General features: G+C 46.0%; 1 protein-coding gene, 1 long non-coding RNA gene and 1 pseudogene across 7 annotated transcripts in view; 2 read left to right on the top strand and 1 right to left on the bottom strand.

The window, feature by feature from the left end:
- Positions 1 to 5920, top strand: part of LOC139259797 (uncharacterized) — a 53993-nt gene extending 48073 nt beyond the window's left edge. The window contains exon 3 of the long non-coding RNA XR_011592657.1: positions 4922 to 5920. This is a non-coding gene — a long non-coding RNA (uncharacterized lncRNA). The remainder of the gene's footprint in view (positions 1 to 4921) is intronic.
- LOC139259794 (RNA-binding motif, single-stranded-interacting protein 1-like) overlaps positions 1 to 14541 on the bottom strand; it is a 769398-nt gene extending 754857 nt beyond the window's left edge. For 3 of the 6 annotated variants that reach the window (XM_070875543.1, XM_070875544.1, XM_070875545.1), the window contains exon 1: positions 13935 to 14541. In XM_070875543.1, the coding sequence (XP_070731644.1) occupies positions 13935 to 14045 (111 nt within the window). In that variant the 5' untranslated portion in view covers positions 14046 to 14541. Of the gene's footprint in view, positions 1 to 12343; positions 13191 to 13934 lie in introns of those variants that run through there. The other 3 variants (XM_070875548.1, XM_070875547.1, XM_070875546.1) reach the window with 3 other exon arrangements.
- LOC139260605 (U2 spliceosomal RNA) lies at positions 14540 to 14713 on the top strand (annotated as a pseudogene).
- The last annotated feature ends 958 nt before the right edge of the window (positions 14714 to 15671 follow it).

The following is a 15671-nucleotide window of genomic DNA, read 5'->3' as shown; positions in this document are numbered from 1 at the left end:
ATGCCAGACAGGAATAAACATTTAAGGAACAGTGATCATAGTATCATAAGGTTTAGATTAGTAATGGGACAGGACAGGGGGCAATCTAGAGTAAAAATACATAATTGGAGGAAGGAACATTTCAGTGGGATGAGAACAGATCTGACCTGGGTAAATTGGATTCAAAGATTGGCAAGCAAAACTGTAGTGGAACAATGGGTTGCCTTTAAAGAGGAAATAGTTTGGGTACAGTCGAGGTAGATTCCCACTAAGGGGAAAGGTAGGGCAACTAAAGTCAGAGCGCCCAGGATGATGAAAGAGATAGAGTGTCAGATGAAGCAGAAAAAGAGCACATATAACAGATGTCAGGTCGAGAATACATCTGAGAATCAGGTTGAATATAGAAAGTTCTGAGGAGAAGTGAAAAAGAAAATAAGAGGGGCAAAGAGAGGGTATGAGAATAGAATGGCAGCTAACATAAAAGGTAATCCAAGTCTTCTATTGGCATATCGCCAAAGGTGGTCCCTCGAACGAGGATGACTTGCTTCCACAAGAGTTCACAGATGTTTCAATGAAGGACCCGATGTTCCAGTCCTGAACTCCAGTTGAGGGGGCGGAAGATGCGTGTGCGTGGATTTTTTTAACGTGTGGTGACCGTTGCACATCAGCCACCACACTGGCTCAACAGAGCTAGGCCTTTATCCAGTGGCAAGGGTTGAACCAGGCCGACTGGAGACCTGCTCTGCTGCACGGACCTAGTGCGCATACATATCGCAGTGTGGGCAGGCCCATGCTGCCCCTGGGCTCTCGGTTCTTCTGGGCCCCGTACCCTCATTCGCCGCACCTTCGCCCATTATGTTCCAGGGCCCGGCGCTCCAGCTCTCTTTATAGCCCCGACCTGTGGTGGTGTTCTCAAAGTGGAGGCATATAAAAAATAGTAAACGAATAGCAAGAGGAGGGGTGGGGTCGATTGGGGAGCAAAAAGGAGAGCTACGTATGGAGGCAGAGGGGATGGTTGAGGTACTAAATGAGTACTTTGCATCTATCTTCACCAAGGTAGAAGATGCTACCATAGACATAGTAAAGGAGGAGGTAGAGGAGATACTCGATGGGATAAGAATTGATAAAGACGAGGTATTAGAAAGGCTGGCTGTAATTAAAGTAGATAAGTCACCAAGACTAGATGGGATGCATGCTACGATGCCGAGGGAAGTGAAGGCAGAAATCACGAAGGTAACTGGCCATATTCTTCCAGTCCTTTTTAGAAACGGGAGTGATGCCAGAAGACTGGACAATTGGAAATGTTACACCCTTGTTCAAAAAGGGTGTAAGCATAAACCCAGCAACTTTAGACCGATCAGTTTAACATCGGTAGTGGGGAAACTTTTAGAAACAATAATCAGGGACAAAATTAAGTCATTTGGACAAGTGTGGATTAATTAAGGAAAGCCAGCACTGATTTGTTAAAGGCAAATCGTGTTTAACCAACTTGATCGAGTTTTTTAATGAGGTAACAGAGAGAGGCTGACGTGGTGTACTTTGATTTCCAAAAGCCTTTCGACAAAGTGCCACATAATAGGCTTACCAGCAAAGTTGATGCCCATGGAATAAAAGTGGCAGTGGCAGAAAGGATAAGAAATTGGCTAAGTGACAGGAAACAGAGAGTAGTGGTGAACGGTTGTTTTTCGGACTGGAGGAAAGTACAGTCGTGTTCCCCAGGAATCGGTACTCGGCTCACTGCTTTTCTGGATATATATTAATGACTGGAATGTGGGTGTACAGGGCAAAATTACAAAATTTGCAGATGACACAAAACTTGGAAGTATAGTGAACAGTGAGGAGGAGAGTGACAGACTTCAAGAGGACATAGACAGGCTGGTGGAATGGCACATGACAGATAAAATTTAACGCCGTAAAGTGCAAAGTGATACATTTTGGTAGAAAGAATGAGGAGAGGAAATATAAACTAACGGGTAAAATCCTGAAGGATCATGAACAGACACTTAGTATATGTGCACAAATCATTGAAGGTGGCAGGGCAGATTGAGAAAGCGGTTAAAAAAGCTTATAGGGTCCTGGGCTTCATGAATAGAGGTATAGAGTCAAAAGCGTGGAAATTATGATGAACCTGTATGAAACATTGGTTCGGCCTCAACTGGAGTATTGTGTTCAATTCTGGGCACCACACTTTAGGACTGTGTGAAGGCCTTGGAGAGGATGCAGAAAAGGTGTACGAGAATGATTCCAGGGATGAGGGACTTTTCAGTTCCATGGATAGACTGGAGAAGCTGGGGTTGTTTTCCTTCAAGCAGAGAAGGTGGAGAGGAGGGGTCTGGACAGAGTAGATCGAGAGAAACTGTTCCTACTGGCAAAAGGGGCGAGAAATAGAGGCCACAGATTTAAGGTGACTGGCATAAAAACCAAAGGCAACATAAGTAAAAATGTTTTTACACAGCGAGTGGTTAGGATCTGGAATGCACTGTCTGAAAGGATGGTGGAGTCCGATTCAATCACTGCTTTCAAAAGGGTATTGGATAAATACCTGAAAGAAAAAAATGTAAAGGGCTACAGGAAAAGGGCGGGGGATTGGGACGAGCTGAGGTGCTCTTGCAGAGAGCCGGCACCGGCACGTTGGGCCAAATAGCCGCCTTCCATGCTGTAACCATTCTATGGCCCCAAGTTTCCACACGCAGCGAAAAAGGCGCCCCTCAGAGCTGGGCGTCTGTTTTTCGCGCCGAAAACGCGGTACTCTCGAGCTCCTTGCAGCTCAATGTCTGCTTGGCGCGGCGCACAGGGGACGGAGCCTACCACTCGCACCGATTTTGTAAGTAGGAGGGGGCGGGTATAATTTAAATGAGTTTTTTTGGTGCTGGCAACCCTGCGCGTGCGCGTTGGAGCGTTCGCGCACGCGCAGTCTGAAGTAAACATTGGCACTCGGCCATTTTTAAAAGTGCTGCAGAAAAAGTGAAAATTTGTTTATTGAACCCTTGCAAAGGCTTGCATTTTAATTTTCTTGATATTTCTGTGTGTGAGGGAGTGCTTTTAGCAGTCAGTCCCCCTCACAGCTGGAAGGCTGCTGCTGCTCCCGACCAGCCACTGACGCCGCTGCAATCCCATGGCCGAATGGCCTCAAGTCCGTCCGGGTGCTGCATCTTCGCGGGGAATGAAGGCCTGCCTCAAGCACCAAGGCTGCTTGCTGCCTGCCCCTGCCCCCGAGATCGACGCCACACCGCTGCCTGAAGCGCTGCTTGCTGCCTGCCCCGAGACCGATGCCACACCGCTGCCTGAAGCGCTGCTTGCTGTCTGGCCCCGAGACCGACGCCACACCACTGCCTGAAGCGCTGCTTGCTGCCTGGCCCCGAGACCGATGCCACACCACTGCCTGAAGTGCTGCTTGCTGCCTGCCCCGAGACCGCTGCCTGAAAGGCCTGCCTGAAACACTTTCACACAGGTAGGAACATGGTTTATTGAATCTTTTCTTTGCTTATAAATTTTTATTCAGGTTGGATTTATTTGTATAAGTATAACTAAGGATTGATTGTAGAATTTAATGACGTCCCTTCCCCCTCCCTCCCCCCCCGCCACCTCGTTCCCGACGCCTAATTTGTAACCTGCGCCTGATTTTTTAAAGGGTAGACAAGGTTTTTTCAAGCGTACAAAAATCTTCATTTGCTCCATTCTAAGTTAGTTTGGAGTAAGTTTTCAGTGTGGAAACTTTCAAATCAGGCGTCAGTGGCCGGACGCGCCCCCTTTTGAAAAAAAAATTCAGTTCAGGCGTCAGTGAAACTGTTCTACCTGACTAGAACTGCAGAAAACTAAATGTGGAGAATTCCGATTTCTAACATACTCCGTTCTACACCAGTTGCTCCTAAAAATCAGGAGCAAATCATGTGGAAACTTGGGGCCAATGATTCTAAGTTTCTGCATGTTCAAGCATAATGCACAGTACAAACCAAGAATGAAAACATTCCATGAACAATTTGATGTTCATGTGCCTTGTGGGAAGGGAACTGACATTACGGGCTCAATTTTGCCCTAGTCCGTTTTCTGATGTATTGCCAGAGTTACGGCCGTTTTTCGAGGCCAGAAATGCGGCGGAAATAATTTGCCAAAGTTGCCCCGATCTATAATTCGAATTTGGTGCCGCGCAGCGTGTCCAGTCGCCTCGGCGTGGAAAAAAAAGTTATGTTTCTGACGTTGCAATGGTCGCATATGCGCAGTACAATTCCGAGTTGGCAATGGGCTATTTTTAAAGAGCCAGTTGTGTGTGTGAGAAGGAGTGCTGTGTGAGAGCATTGGAAAAATCACAGCTGCAGCAGTACAAGATGCAACGTGGTGCAAGGACCAAGAATTTCTTACAGGAAGAAGTGGAGGCACGAGTTACTGTGATTGAGAATAGATGGCAGGAGCTGGACACCAGCAGAGGTCACATAAAAGTTCCACCCAAAGAAAAGAAAAAACACTGGAACCAAGTTGCAAAAGATTACTGCGCAATGGTGACCAGTATAAAAAAGAAATGGCAGGACCTTGGTCAAGTAGTTAGTCTAAGTAATATTTTCAGTTATTAACTGGAATTGCAATTGTAAATGTGATCATCTGTATGTCCCACCCAGCAGAAAGACACCCTCTTTAAAAAGTTAGATTTTCATCTTTGCAGAGGAAGGTGGCACATAATAAAAAGTGAAAGAACTCAACCAGAAGGAGGCCTGGCAAATCTGCACCCACTGACACCCTTGGAAAAGAGGGTCGCTGCTTTGATGGGTCCTGCCCGGAGAAAAGCAATCACCACTGCCCACACTTGAGAGCGAGGGTAAATCCTGCAAATTCATCGTGGTCCTTCAAATCAGCCTGCTCCCTGGCTTGCAATGTGTGAGCCTACTCATGCCACCCACCCTGCCCCCTCCTCTGCTGCTAACCATTTGACTTCTGTTATATTTTGCAGAACTTGATGCCAACCCTGACGATGCAGAAGATTATTCAGACGCAGACAAGCCTGAAGAGGAGAACATCTTCCAATCCAACCCTCCAGACCAAGAACATGGGGGGGAGGGGGTGGAGCTGGATGAAGCTCCCACTGTTGTACTGACTTTGGAGGAGGTGTCGCTCATTGCAGTGACAGCCCCTTCCGTGACTAGTGGTTTGAGCGCTGATGGGGCATTCCATGGTTTCCTAACTTCCGAGGTTGCGGGTCCCAGTGGCGGGGTGCAGCGAGGCACACCCAGGGCCCCACCATCCCAGGCTACGGGTCCCAGTGGTGGGGTGCAGCGAGGCATACCCGTGGAGAGGAGGGGAAGGAGAGCTCAACCGCACTCTCCTGAGATGCAGGATTTAACAGATGTGGTTCAGATGATGTCATTGAGTGCGGAGAGCATTGACCTTACCCGATCACTCCTGGACGCCATCAGTGGGGTGAGTGATGAGGGAGTGGCACTGTCGGGAGAAGTAACAGCAATGACACAAGAAATGGTAACGATGTCCAGGACCATCAGTGAGGGAATAGTGGCCTGAGGGAGGGAATGTCAGAGATAGTTGATGCGCTGTCAGTGACCATCAGGGAAGGAATGTCAGAGGTAGTGCAAACCAGGTCATTGCCCTTGAATGTTGCAGGTCGTTGAGAGACTGTCAGGGACGGCATGTTGGAGTTAGCTGCTGCAATAAGGGAACATGGCCATTGACAGAATCAACTGTCACTCCACTCCAATCCCCACACCAGCCTCTGAAGAGCCCAAAGCTGGGCCCTCCAACTTGCTGCCTGAGCCCTCCAACTTGTCGCCTGCCGACGCCACCCCCCTCCTCAACAGGTGCGTAGTACCCAAGATCTTAGAAAGAATAAGCTTGGTACCAAGCCCTGAAACACTGCGCCACCGCCTGCGGGCAGGGGTGGTGGAGAGTCCAAGACCAAGCGCAGCGGGCAGTCTTAGAATAAGGTGGAGGAGAGATGGGTGGGTGCAGCCTCTCTTTGCTGTTATTATTATTGTTGTTACTGTTGTAACTGTTCTCAAATTATAAGTTTTTTGTAAGTTATTTAAATCTACAGGTTTAAAAGTTTGTAAATGATAAAAAGTAAAGTTTGATACAAGAATAATTTTATCAAAGTTAACAAAAGAATTGTTAAACTTTTGAATAAAATATATTTTACATTAAAACCGAATCATTTCCATTATTTGTTCCATTAACACAACACATTATGGAACAGCTCCACATAGTAAACATGGTCCATGTGCAATAGTTGTCACTGAGCCCTCAGTAAAATGTTCACTGATGAGCTGCTGGTGCAAGGCTCGCGCAATTGTTAAAGGGGCACGATGGCCCGTCCTCCTCCGCCGCCGTGGTCCTGCCTCAGGCACTTGCACGGCTTCCTCATCCTCATCGTCCTCCTCCTGTTCCTCATCTGCATCTTCCGCATCATTATCATCAGCCACTTTCACTATAGGTGGCTCTTCCACTACCAGGTGCTGCTGCCTCATGATGGCTAAGTTATGCAGCATGCAGCACACAACAGTGAACTGCCCGACAATCTCGGGAGTACAGCAAGTAATCTCCGGAATGGTCCAGGCATTGGTAACGCTGTTTCAAGATGCCTGCCAATGATCCTCTCTATGATGCTGCACATCGCAATGTGCGACGTGTTGTATTCATGGTCAGCTTCTGTCCGGGTTACGCGTAGGGGCGTCATGAGCAAGATGATGAGGCCATACCCTTTGTCTTCCAGTAGCCAGCTCTGCCCTTCTGGTTGCTGCTGAAACATGGCAGATATAACGCTGTCGCGTAGGATGAACTCATGATGGGTGCTGCCGGGATATCTTGCATGGACTGACATGACACGAAGCATGTCGTCACACGCGAGCTGTACATTAATGGAGTGGAAGCCTTTTCTGTTCCTGTACATCTCGGAATCCTCAAAGGTGCGCACAAGGCGATGTGGGGACAATCAATGCAGCCCTGTACCTTTGGTAAGCCAGCAATCCTGGAGAAGCCCACAGCCCTGTCATGGGGAACTTTATTAAGTCATTCCTACGTGCATACAGTGCAGCTGTCACCTGGCGAATGCAGAGATGTGTTGCATGTTGAGAGATGGCGCACACATCCCCAGTTGTAGCTTGAAACGAGCTGGAGGCATAGAATGTAAGTGCAGCTGTAACCTTCAGTTCAACTGACAAAACAGTCCTCCTGATGCTTCTAGGTTGCAGTTCTGCTTTGACCAACTCTCAGATCTCAGTTACAACTTTGTGGAAATGCAGCCTTCTGACAGTGTGCATCACTCAGGTGGAGGTACGAACACCTATCTTGATATACCCGAGGTGGGTAAGGTGTCCTGCACAGCACCCTACGAGCTCTGATGTTCCTGATGCGATGACATCTAATCAATTCTCTCCTACGTAGCACCATGATGCAGAAGGCTTGCACATGGTATGGCAGTCTCAGTATTGCCCCCACACTTAAATTTAACCTTTTGAAAGAAGCTCAAAATAGCAGGAAAGCAGGCAGGGCAGGTTCACAGTTCTCTCTTCCCCCAAGGTTTGTGTGGATGGACCACACCCAAAGTCTTGTGACTTCTCCTCTCCCAACCCCCTTAACCAATTGCAGTCTTGTGACATCTCCCCTTCTCTCTCTCCCCGCCACCCACCCCACTCCCACTCATTGCAGTTTTCAGAAGCCTTCCGATTGGCACCTCGCTCCCGGGCTCAGTGCAGGAGGCTTCCGATTGACACCTTGCTCCCCGGGCTCGAAACCTTCCGATTGACACCTCGCTTTCTCCCTCTCCTCCGCCGCCCACCCCCCCGACCCCCCCAGGCTTGTTTTCCAGCCGAGCCCCAGACGCGGGGCCGATTCTGCCGGGCAAAACTACGACCCTCCAGCCCTGTTTTAAGACGTTTGGTGGTGGCGTGTGTGAGTTTAATAAAAAGAGAACTTCTGAAATCCAACAAACTTCCATTTACTACGCAGACAGGTAAAAAAAAAAAGGTTGAACTTTATTATTGATTTTTAGTGTTCTTGTCTCCCTCCAAAGTCTTTGATTTAAAAACAATGGCGTCTTTCAGTGCCGATTTCTCAATGGCACTGGCTTTCTTAAGTGCCCAGAAGGTTTTTCGGGAGTGGCCAGATACGCCGACCTGGGGGAAAAAACTGTTGGCAAAACTGCGAAAAATTATAAAAACCGACGCAGACATGAGGGAATGCCGGCCCCTCTGTAACGAGAGAGGATTAATTAGCAATCTTGTTGTGCGAGGTCCCTTGGGGAAGAGTGACCATAATCTGGTAAAATTCTTCATTAAGATGGAGAGTGATACAGTTAATTCAGAGACTAGGGTCCTGAACTTAGAGAAAGGTAACTTCGATGGTATGAGAGTGGATAGACTGGCGAATAATTCTTAAAGGATTGACGATGGATAGGCAATGGCAAACATTTAAGGATCACATGGATGAACTTCCAACAATTGTACATCCCTGTCTGGCATAAAAATAAAATGGGGAAGGTGGCTCAACCGTGGCTAACAAGGGAAATTAGGGATAGTGTTAAAACCAAGGAAAAGGCATATAAATTGGCCAGAAAAAGCAACAAACCTGACTGAGAGAAATTTCGAACTCAGCAGAGGAGGACAAAGGGTTTAATTAGGAGGGAGAAAATAGAGTAGGAGAGGAAGCTTGCTGGGAACATAAAAACTGACTGCAAAAGCTTCTATAGATATGTGAAGAGAAAAAGATTAGTGAAGACAAATGTAGGTCCCTTGCAGTCAGAATCATGTGAATTTACAATGGGGAACAAAGAAATGGCAGACCAACTGAACAAATTCTTTGGTTCTGTCTTCACTAAGGAAGACACAAATAACCTTCCAGAAATACTAGGGGACCGAGGATCCAGCGAGAAGGAGGAACTGAAGGAAATCCTTATTAGTCAGGAAATTGTGTTAGGGAAATTGATGGGATTGAAGGCCGATAAATCCCCAAGGCCTGATAATCTGCATCCCAGAGTACTTAAGGAAGTGGCCCTAGAAATAGTGGATGCATTTGTGGTCATTTTCCAACATTCTATAAACTCTGGATCAGTTTCTATGGATTGGAGGGTAGCTAATGTAACCCCACTTTTTAAAAAAGGAGGGAAAGAAAACCGGGAATTATAGACTGGTTAGCCTGACATCGGTAGTGGGAAAATATTGGAATTAATTAGTAAAGATGTAATAGCAGAGCATTTAGAAAGCAGTGACGGGATCAGTCCAAGTCAGCATGGATTTGTGAAGGGGAAATCATGCTTGACAAATCTTCTAGAATTTTTTGACGATGTAACTAGTAGAGTGGACAAGGGAGAACTAGTGGATGTGGTGTATTTGGACTTTCAAAAGGCTTTTGACAAGGTCCCACACAAGAGATTAGTGTGCAAAATTAAAGCACATGGTATTGGGGGTAATGTATTGACGTGGATAGAGAACTGGTTGGTAGACAGGAAGCAAAGAATAGGAATGAATGGGTCCTTTTCAGAATGGCAGGCAGTGACTAGTGGGGTACCGCAAGGTTCAGTGCTGGGACCCCAGCTATTTACAATATACATTAATGATTTTGACGAAGGAATTGAATGTAATATCTCCAAGTTTGCAGATGAAACTAAGCTGGGTGGCAGTGTGAGCTGTGAGGAGGATGCTAAGAGGCTGCAGGGTGACTTGGACAGGTTAGGCGAGTGGGCAAATGCATGGCAGATGCAGTGTAAGGTAGATAAATGTGAGGTTATCCATTTTGGTGGCAAAAACAGGAAGGCAGATTATTATCTGAATGGTGACAGATTAGGAAAAGGGGAAGTGCAACGAGACCTGGGTGTCATGGTACATCAGTCATTGAAAGTTGGCATGCAGGTACAGCAGGCGGTGAAGAAGGCAAATGGCATGTTGGCCTTCATAGCGAGAGGATTTGAGTATAAGAACAGGGAGGTCTTACTGCAGTTGTACAGGGCCTTGGTGAGGCCACACCTTGAATATTGTGTACAGTTTTGGTCTCCTAATCTGAGGAAGGACATTCTTGCTATTGAGGGAGTGCAGTGAAGGTTCACCAGACTGATTCCAGGGGATGGCAGGACTGACATATGAAGAAAGTCTGGATCGACTCGGCTTATATTCACTGGAATTTAGAAGAATGAGAGGGGATCTCATAGAAACATATAAAATTCTAATGGGATTGGACAGGTTAGATGCAGGAAGAATGTTCCCAATGTTGGGGAAGCTGGGATCACAATCTAAGGATAAGGGGTAAGCCATTTAGCACCGAGATGAGGAGAAACTTCTTCACTCAGAGAATTGTGAACCTGTGGAATTCTCTACCACAGAAAGTTGTTGAGGCCAGTTCCAGTTCGTTAGATATATTCAAAACGGATTTAGATGTGGTCCATACGGCTAAAGGAATTAAGGGGTATGGAGAGAAAGCAGGTTTGGGGTACGTAAGTTACAAAAATGATTAGCCATGATCATATTAAACGGTAGTGCAGGATTGAAGGGCTGAATGGCCTACTTCTGCACCTATTTTCTATGTTTCTATGACGTCAAAAAAAATTGGCCTAGAAAAATCATAACTAAGTCAGTTATGCCAACGCAGATCACAGGGAGAAACTTGGAAAAAAAACGGCACGTGCCAAAAAAAACGCAATTGAGCCCGACGATTCTTGAAACATTTCTCATGACCTATGGTATGTGCCCTACGGACTGTGAGGCATGCCTTACTGTACATGTACCTCACGCGGACGACTTTGAAGTGACACTTTTGCATCTATGCAGCCATCCTGGGATGGCTATGAACTCTGGTCTTCCCTTCAATACCTTTAGAATGGAGTCACTAATGAACAGGATACTTTTCTGCACTGTTTAAATCGCAGGAAAAGAACCCCGTCCACTCTGCATTCTGAGCAGGTACCCACTTTTCAAAGTAATGACCACATTCTTTGAGGCAACTTCATTTCAATTTGGCAAGGCTCCACTTTCTGTCTTGGATAGTTTTCTCAGTAAAATTATAATTAGCTGCAACCCCCTTATATAATTCATCCCAATCAAGTCCCGAAAGTGCCTCAAGCCTTTCTTTACCTTCTGCCACCCATGGAGGAGTAGACAAAGATGGGGGAGGGCAAAAGCTCTAAGAGTGGCATTTTCGAGTCAGGAGACAAGATCCAGAATGAAATGGAATGTACATGCAATGCATGTGAGCAAGGGAGCACGAGGGTTCGCACTCAGCGTGCCGTTCTGGGAGTCATTCGGGTACTTTTCAGGGCTCCAATATGCCAAAGTTCAGTACATTACAAACTTACTTCTGCTGTTTGCTTTTTTAACAAAATAATAAATGCCTCAAAAATTAATAAAAACAGACTATGTTATTTGATTCAATTATGAAAAATATAACTTGTAATCTGCATAATTAACAAGCGATTTCATGTTATGGCGGGCTAGATTTTTTTACCTTTCATTCAGCACGTTTTCCATATTGCCTGCGGTATTTCTCTACAAAATGCTGATTGCTTCTCATGAAATTGTTGGTGTAGAAAAATAATTCATAACATAAGTCATATGATCCAGCATACCTTCAGGGCCAACATCACGATCATCTTTATTACACTTTCACATCTATCATGCTTGGAACACCAGCCCTCCAACAGTATGAAAAGTTGAATTTTCTTTATATAAGCAATACAATGATAAATAGTTTCAGCTGTGTTTAAAACTAGAACTCATCCTCCGAGTTAGTTCTAGAAACATTCACAAACTGCAGCAGTAAAGCCAACAGTTTATGGCATCATTAGATCATTTCGTTTTACAGTGCATTCACACTGCAAGTTTAACATTGATAAAGCAGCTGATATAAAAGCAAAAATATTGTGGGTGCTGGAATCTGAAATAAAAACAGAAAATGCTGGAAATCTCAGCAGGTCAGGCAGCATTTGTGGAGAGAAATAAAGTTAACATTTCGGGTCTGTCACCCTTCGCCAGTTCTGACGAAGGGTCATAGACCTGAAACGTTAACTTTGTTTCTCGCCACAGATGCTGCCGAACCTGCTGAGATTTCCAGCATTTTCTGCTTTTATTATTGATAAAGTGGCTTTGGCACCAACACTAAAATTGTGCAGTGTAAATTGACCATCAAGTCCCAAAATGACTCCTAAGTGAAGTAGAATGTGACAACCACCTCCAGATAGACTCTTTTTTGATCTGGTATCAGGCGCAGTTTCTGATTCCATATTCAGGCTGTATTTACATTATAACTGCAATGCTGGTGCAGAACAATACTGCTTTGCACCAATGCTACAGTTTGGTATTAATTTACATGTCGATACATTGAGGGCAAGTACAGTAATACTGATGACTTAATTTGTTAATTGGGCCTTTCTTACACTAACCTTGTCCACTCCAGGATGTGAATACATAATCTAGGCTGGTGACTCAGTTCAGTACGGAGTTGGAGGTGCTGTCTCTCGAATGAGATGTTAAACTAAGATGCAGTCGAATTTTTTTCATCTAGCTGGATGTAAAAGATCCCATTGCATGACTCAAAGAGCAGGTACTTCTGATGTTCTGGCCAGCATTCATCCCTCAATCAACATAACAAGAAACAGATATACTGGCCATTCTTATTTATCTAGTCATAGCCAGACAATCTCCTGCAATGGCTTCTCCTCCCGCACCGTTACCTCTGGAGTCCCCCAAGGAGCTATCCTTGCCCACCCACCTATTTCTCATCTACATGCTGCTCCTTGGTGACATTCATCTGAAAACACGTCAGGTTCCACATGTAAGCTCTACTTCACCACCACCACTTTTGACCCCTCCATTAACTCTGTGTTGTCAGGCTGCTTGTCCGACATGGATGAGCAGAAATTTCCTCCAATTAAACATTGGGATGACTGAAGCCATCATCTTCAGAACCAGCCACTAACTCCATTCCCTTACTAAAAATGTCACCCCCACCCTCGACACAGACTCAAGACTGTTCACAATCCCAGCATCATATCTGGCCCTGAGCTGAGCTTCTGACCCCATATCCTCTCCATCATGAAGACCACCTACTTCCACCTTTGTTCTATCACCCATCTCCACCCATGCCTCAGCTTATCTGCTGCCTCCATAGCTTCACCCCCTCTCATCTTTTCCAGCTCTCCCACCCTCCGTGACCTCTGAATTCCTCCAATCCTAGCCTCTTGTGCATCCCTGACTTCCTTCGGCCCACCATTGACGGCCGTACTTTCAGTTGTCCAGGCCCTAAGCTCTGGAATTCCCTCCCTAAACCCCTCTCTTCTCCTTTAAGACTCTGCTTTAAACCCACCTCTTTGACCAAGCTTTTGGTCACCTGTTCTAATGTCTCCTTCTTTGGCTCTGTTGTCAATTTTTTGTCTGATTACACTCCTGTGAAGCACATTTGGATGTTTTACTATGTTAAATGCACTATATCAATGCAAGTTATTGTTATTTATCTCATTTCCTTTTTGATGGACCTTGCTATGCACAATTTGGTTACCACATTTAGTTTGAAAATAATGACTATACTTAAAAAGTAATTCATTGGCTGCAATATATATAGATAATATTCCGATATATATCTTACACACCAATTCTAATATTTAAAACATTCAATGTATCAGTAGGATCACATGATGCAGACTACCGAATAGCACAGTACAAAAGCAGAATGACGCAACGTTTATTTACTTTGCAACCCTTTTCACAGTACATCGTCAATTCCTGGCGATTAAAGCTTATTTCAAATACAAGACAGTTCATTGAGATATTTCTGGAGTATCAGTGTGTCCATTTAAGTTTTGGTAGACAACACTTGTTGGCCGATTTCCCCTATGAATTTTAGCATCAAGTTCTGAACTAAAAGCAGAAAGGCCTTTATTTATCAGCTTGTAATTTGAGTTCTACCATGTAGAAAGTTCAAAGCATCGTCTCGACGACCGCACAGTGGGAATTTCACGGTGTGACAGCTCATACCTTTCTCTCCTCTTTCTGGACACTCGCGCACTTCTCCTGGCCCTTACTGCCGTTTGCCTGCGTGTCTCCTTTATTCTGACAGTTCCGCTCCACACTCACATTGCTCTCCATGTTGCTGTCAGGATGCTGTTTCTGCTGGTTTCCCTTTTTCCCTCGCCAGTCTTCGTTGCCCCGCTCACAGCCCGGAGCCAATGATCGGCCGCGGCCTTGCCAAAGGAAGCGGGGACGTGGCCGCGTGGGGGGGGGTCGTATAACGAGCGGGGAGGGGGGGGGGGGGGAAACTACCACAAACTTCTTGTTTTTTTTTCTCTCGAATCGCTTACTCTGGTGAGTGCCCTTGCTAACCCCCTTTGTTGGTTGGTATCCGTGTCAGCTGCAGTTGATGATCAGCCCGGGCCGCGTGGTGCTGTGCTGCCCGTTGCGGTCAGCGGCTCGAGCGAAAATACAAACCACGGGGCGGCGCGAGGCCACCAACGGTCAGAAAGTGCCGATTCCCCGGGCCAATCTTCCTGCGGCTTGTACCGAGTGACTCCGGCTCCCCACCCCCAACAATGGCAGCTGTTGCCGTGCAGTTGCAACAAGGAGGGAGTAACCATGAGCCCAACGTCGCTTCTCGGCCTTTTGGCTAAGATCATGCGTAACTGACCTGACAGGGGAGTAACCATGACCCCAACGTGGTTCTCCTATGCTTTTTGGAAATAGAAGGTGGGTGGGGTGGCTTGACCCATCCACCTCCACGGAGGTGTGTGGGGTTGCTGACCCATCCACCTCCATGACACGAACCTGGTATTGCAGTACTTCCAGGAACGGTGCTTGGGCTCTAGGCCTTTTGGCTAAGAGCATTAGCGCAGGGTGATCCTTGATGTGTGCAAGGTGACCTCTGGCGTTTGTGATCTGACGAAGAATAGGAGACATATGGGGTTGACACTTTAAGCAACAAATATTTGAGCGCCCAAAGAATATTATTTTGGTTTTGGGGTTCGAGGTACATGTGGCAGACACTAGCTGGAGTCAAACTGGATATATAACAGTGGTTATCAATGTGTCCGTCAGCAGTTCGGATGAAGGCTTACAGACCTGAAACGTTAACTCTTTCTCTCCACAGATGCTGCATAACCTGCTGAGATTTCCAGCATTTTCTGTTATTTCAGACTCCAGCATCCACAGTATTTTGTTTTTATACAACAATGGTCTCCGGAATGGGCGGCAGAGGTCTTTTGAGATGTGATACTTGCAATGGAGGCAGTTCACGAGGTTAATTCCTGAGATGAAGGGGTTGTCATATGAAAAAAGGTTGAGCAGGTTGGGCCTATACTTGTTGGAGTTTAGAAGAATAAGAGGTGATCTTATTGAAATGTGTAAGATTCTGAGGAGGCTTGACAGGATCGATGCAGAGAGAATGTTTTCCCCTCATGGGGGAATCTAGAACTAGGGGGCATAGTTTCAGAATAGGGGGTCGCCCATTGAAAACGGAAATGAGGAATTTCTTCTCTGAGGGTCGTGAATTTTTGGAAATCTCTACCTCAGAGAGCTGCTGGATCATTGAATGTATTTAAGGTGGAGATAGACTTTTAAAAGACAAGGGAGTCAAGGGTTATGGGGAGCGGGAGGTGAGGCCAATATATCAGATCAGCCATGATCTCATTGAATGGCGGAGCAGGCTTGAGGGGTCAAATGGTCTACTCCTGCTCCTATTTCTTATGGTTGCCACCACATTTTCTTGGGAGGTTTGATATC

Source organism: Pristiophorus japonicus, chromosome 3 (assembly GCF_044704955.1).
Source record: "Pristiophorus japonicus isolate sPriJap1 chromosome 3, sPriJap1.hap1, whole genome shotgun sequence".
Lineage (NCBI taxonomy): Eukaryota > Metazoa > Chordata > Chondrichthyes > Pristiophoridae > Pristiophorus > Pristiophorus japonicus.
The sequence above is the reverse complement of the archived record's forward strand: the minus strand, read 5'-3'. Positions and strand labels throughout refer to the sequence as shown.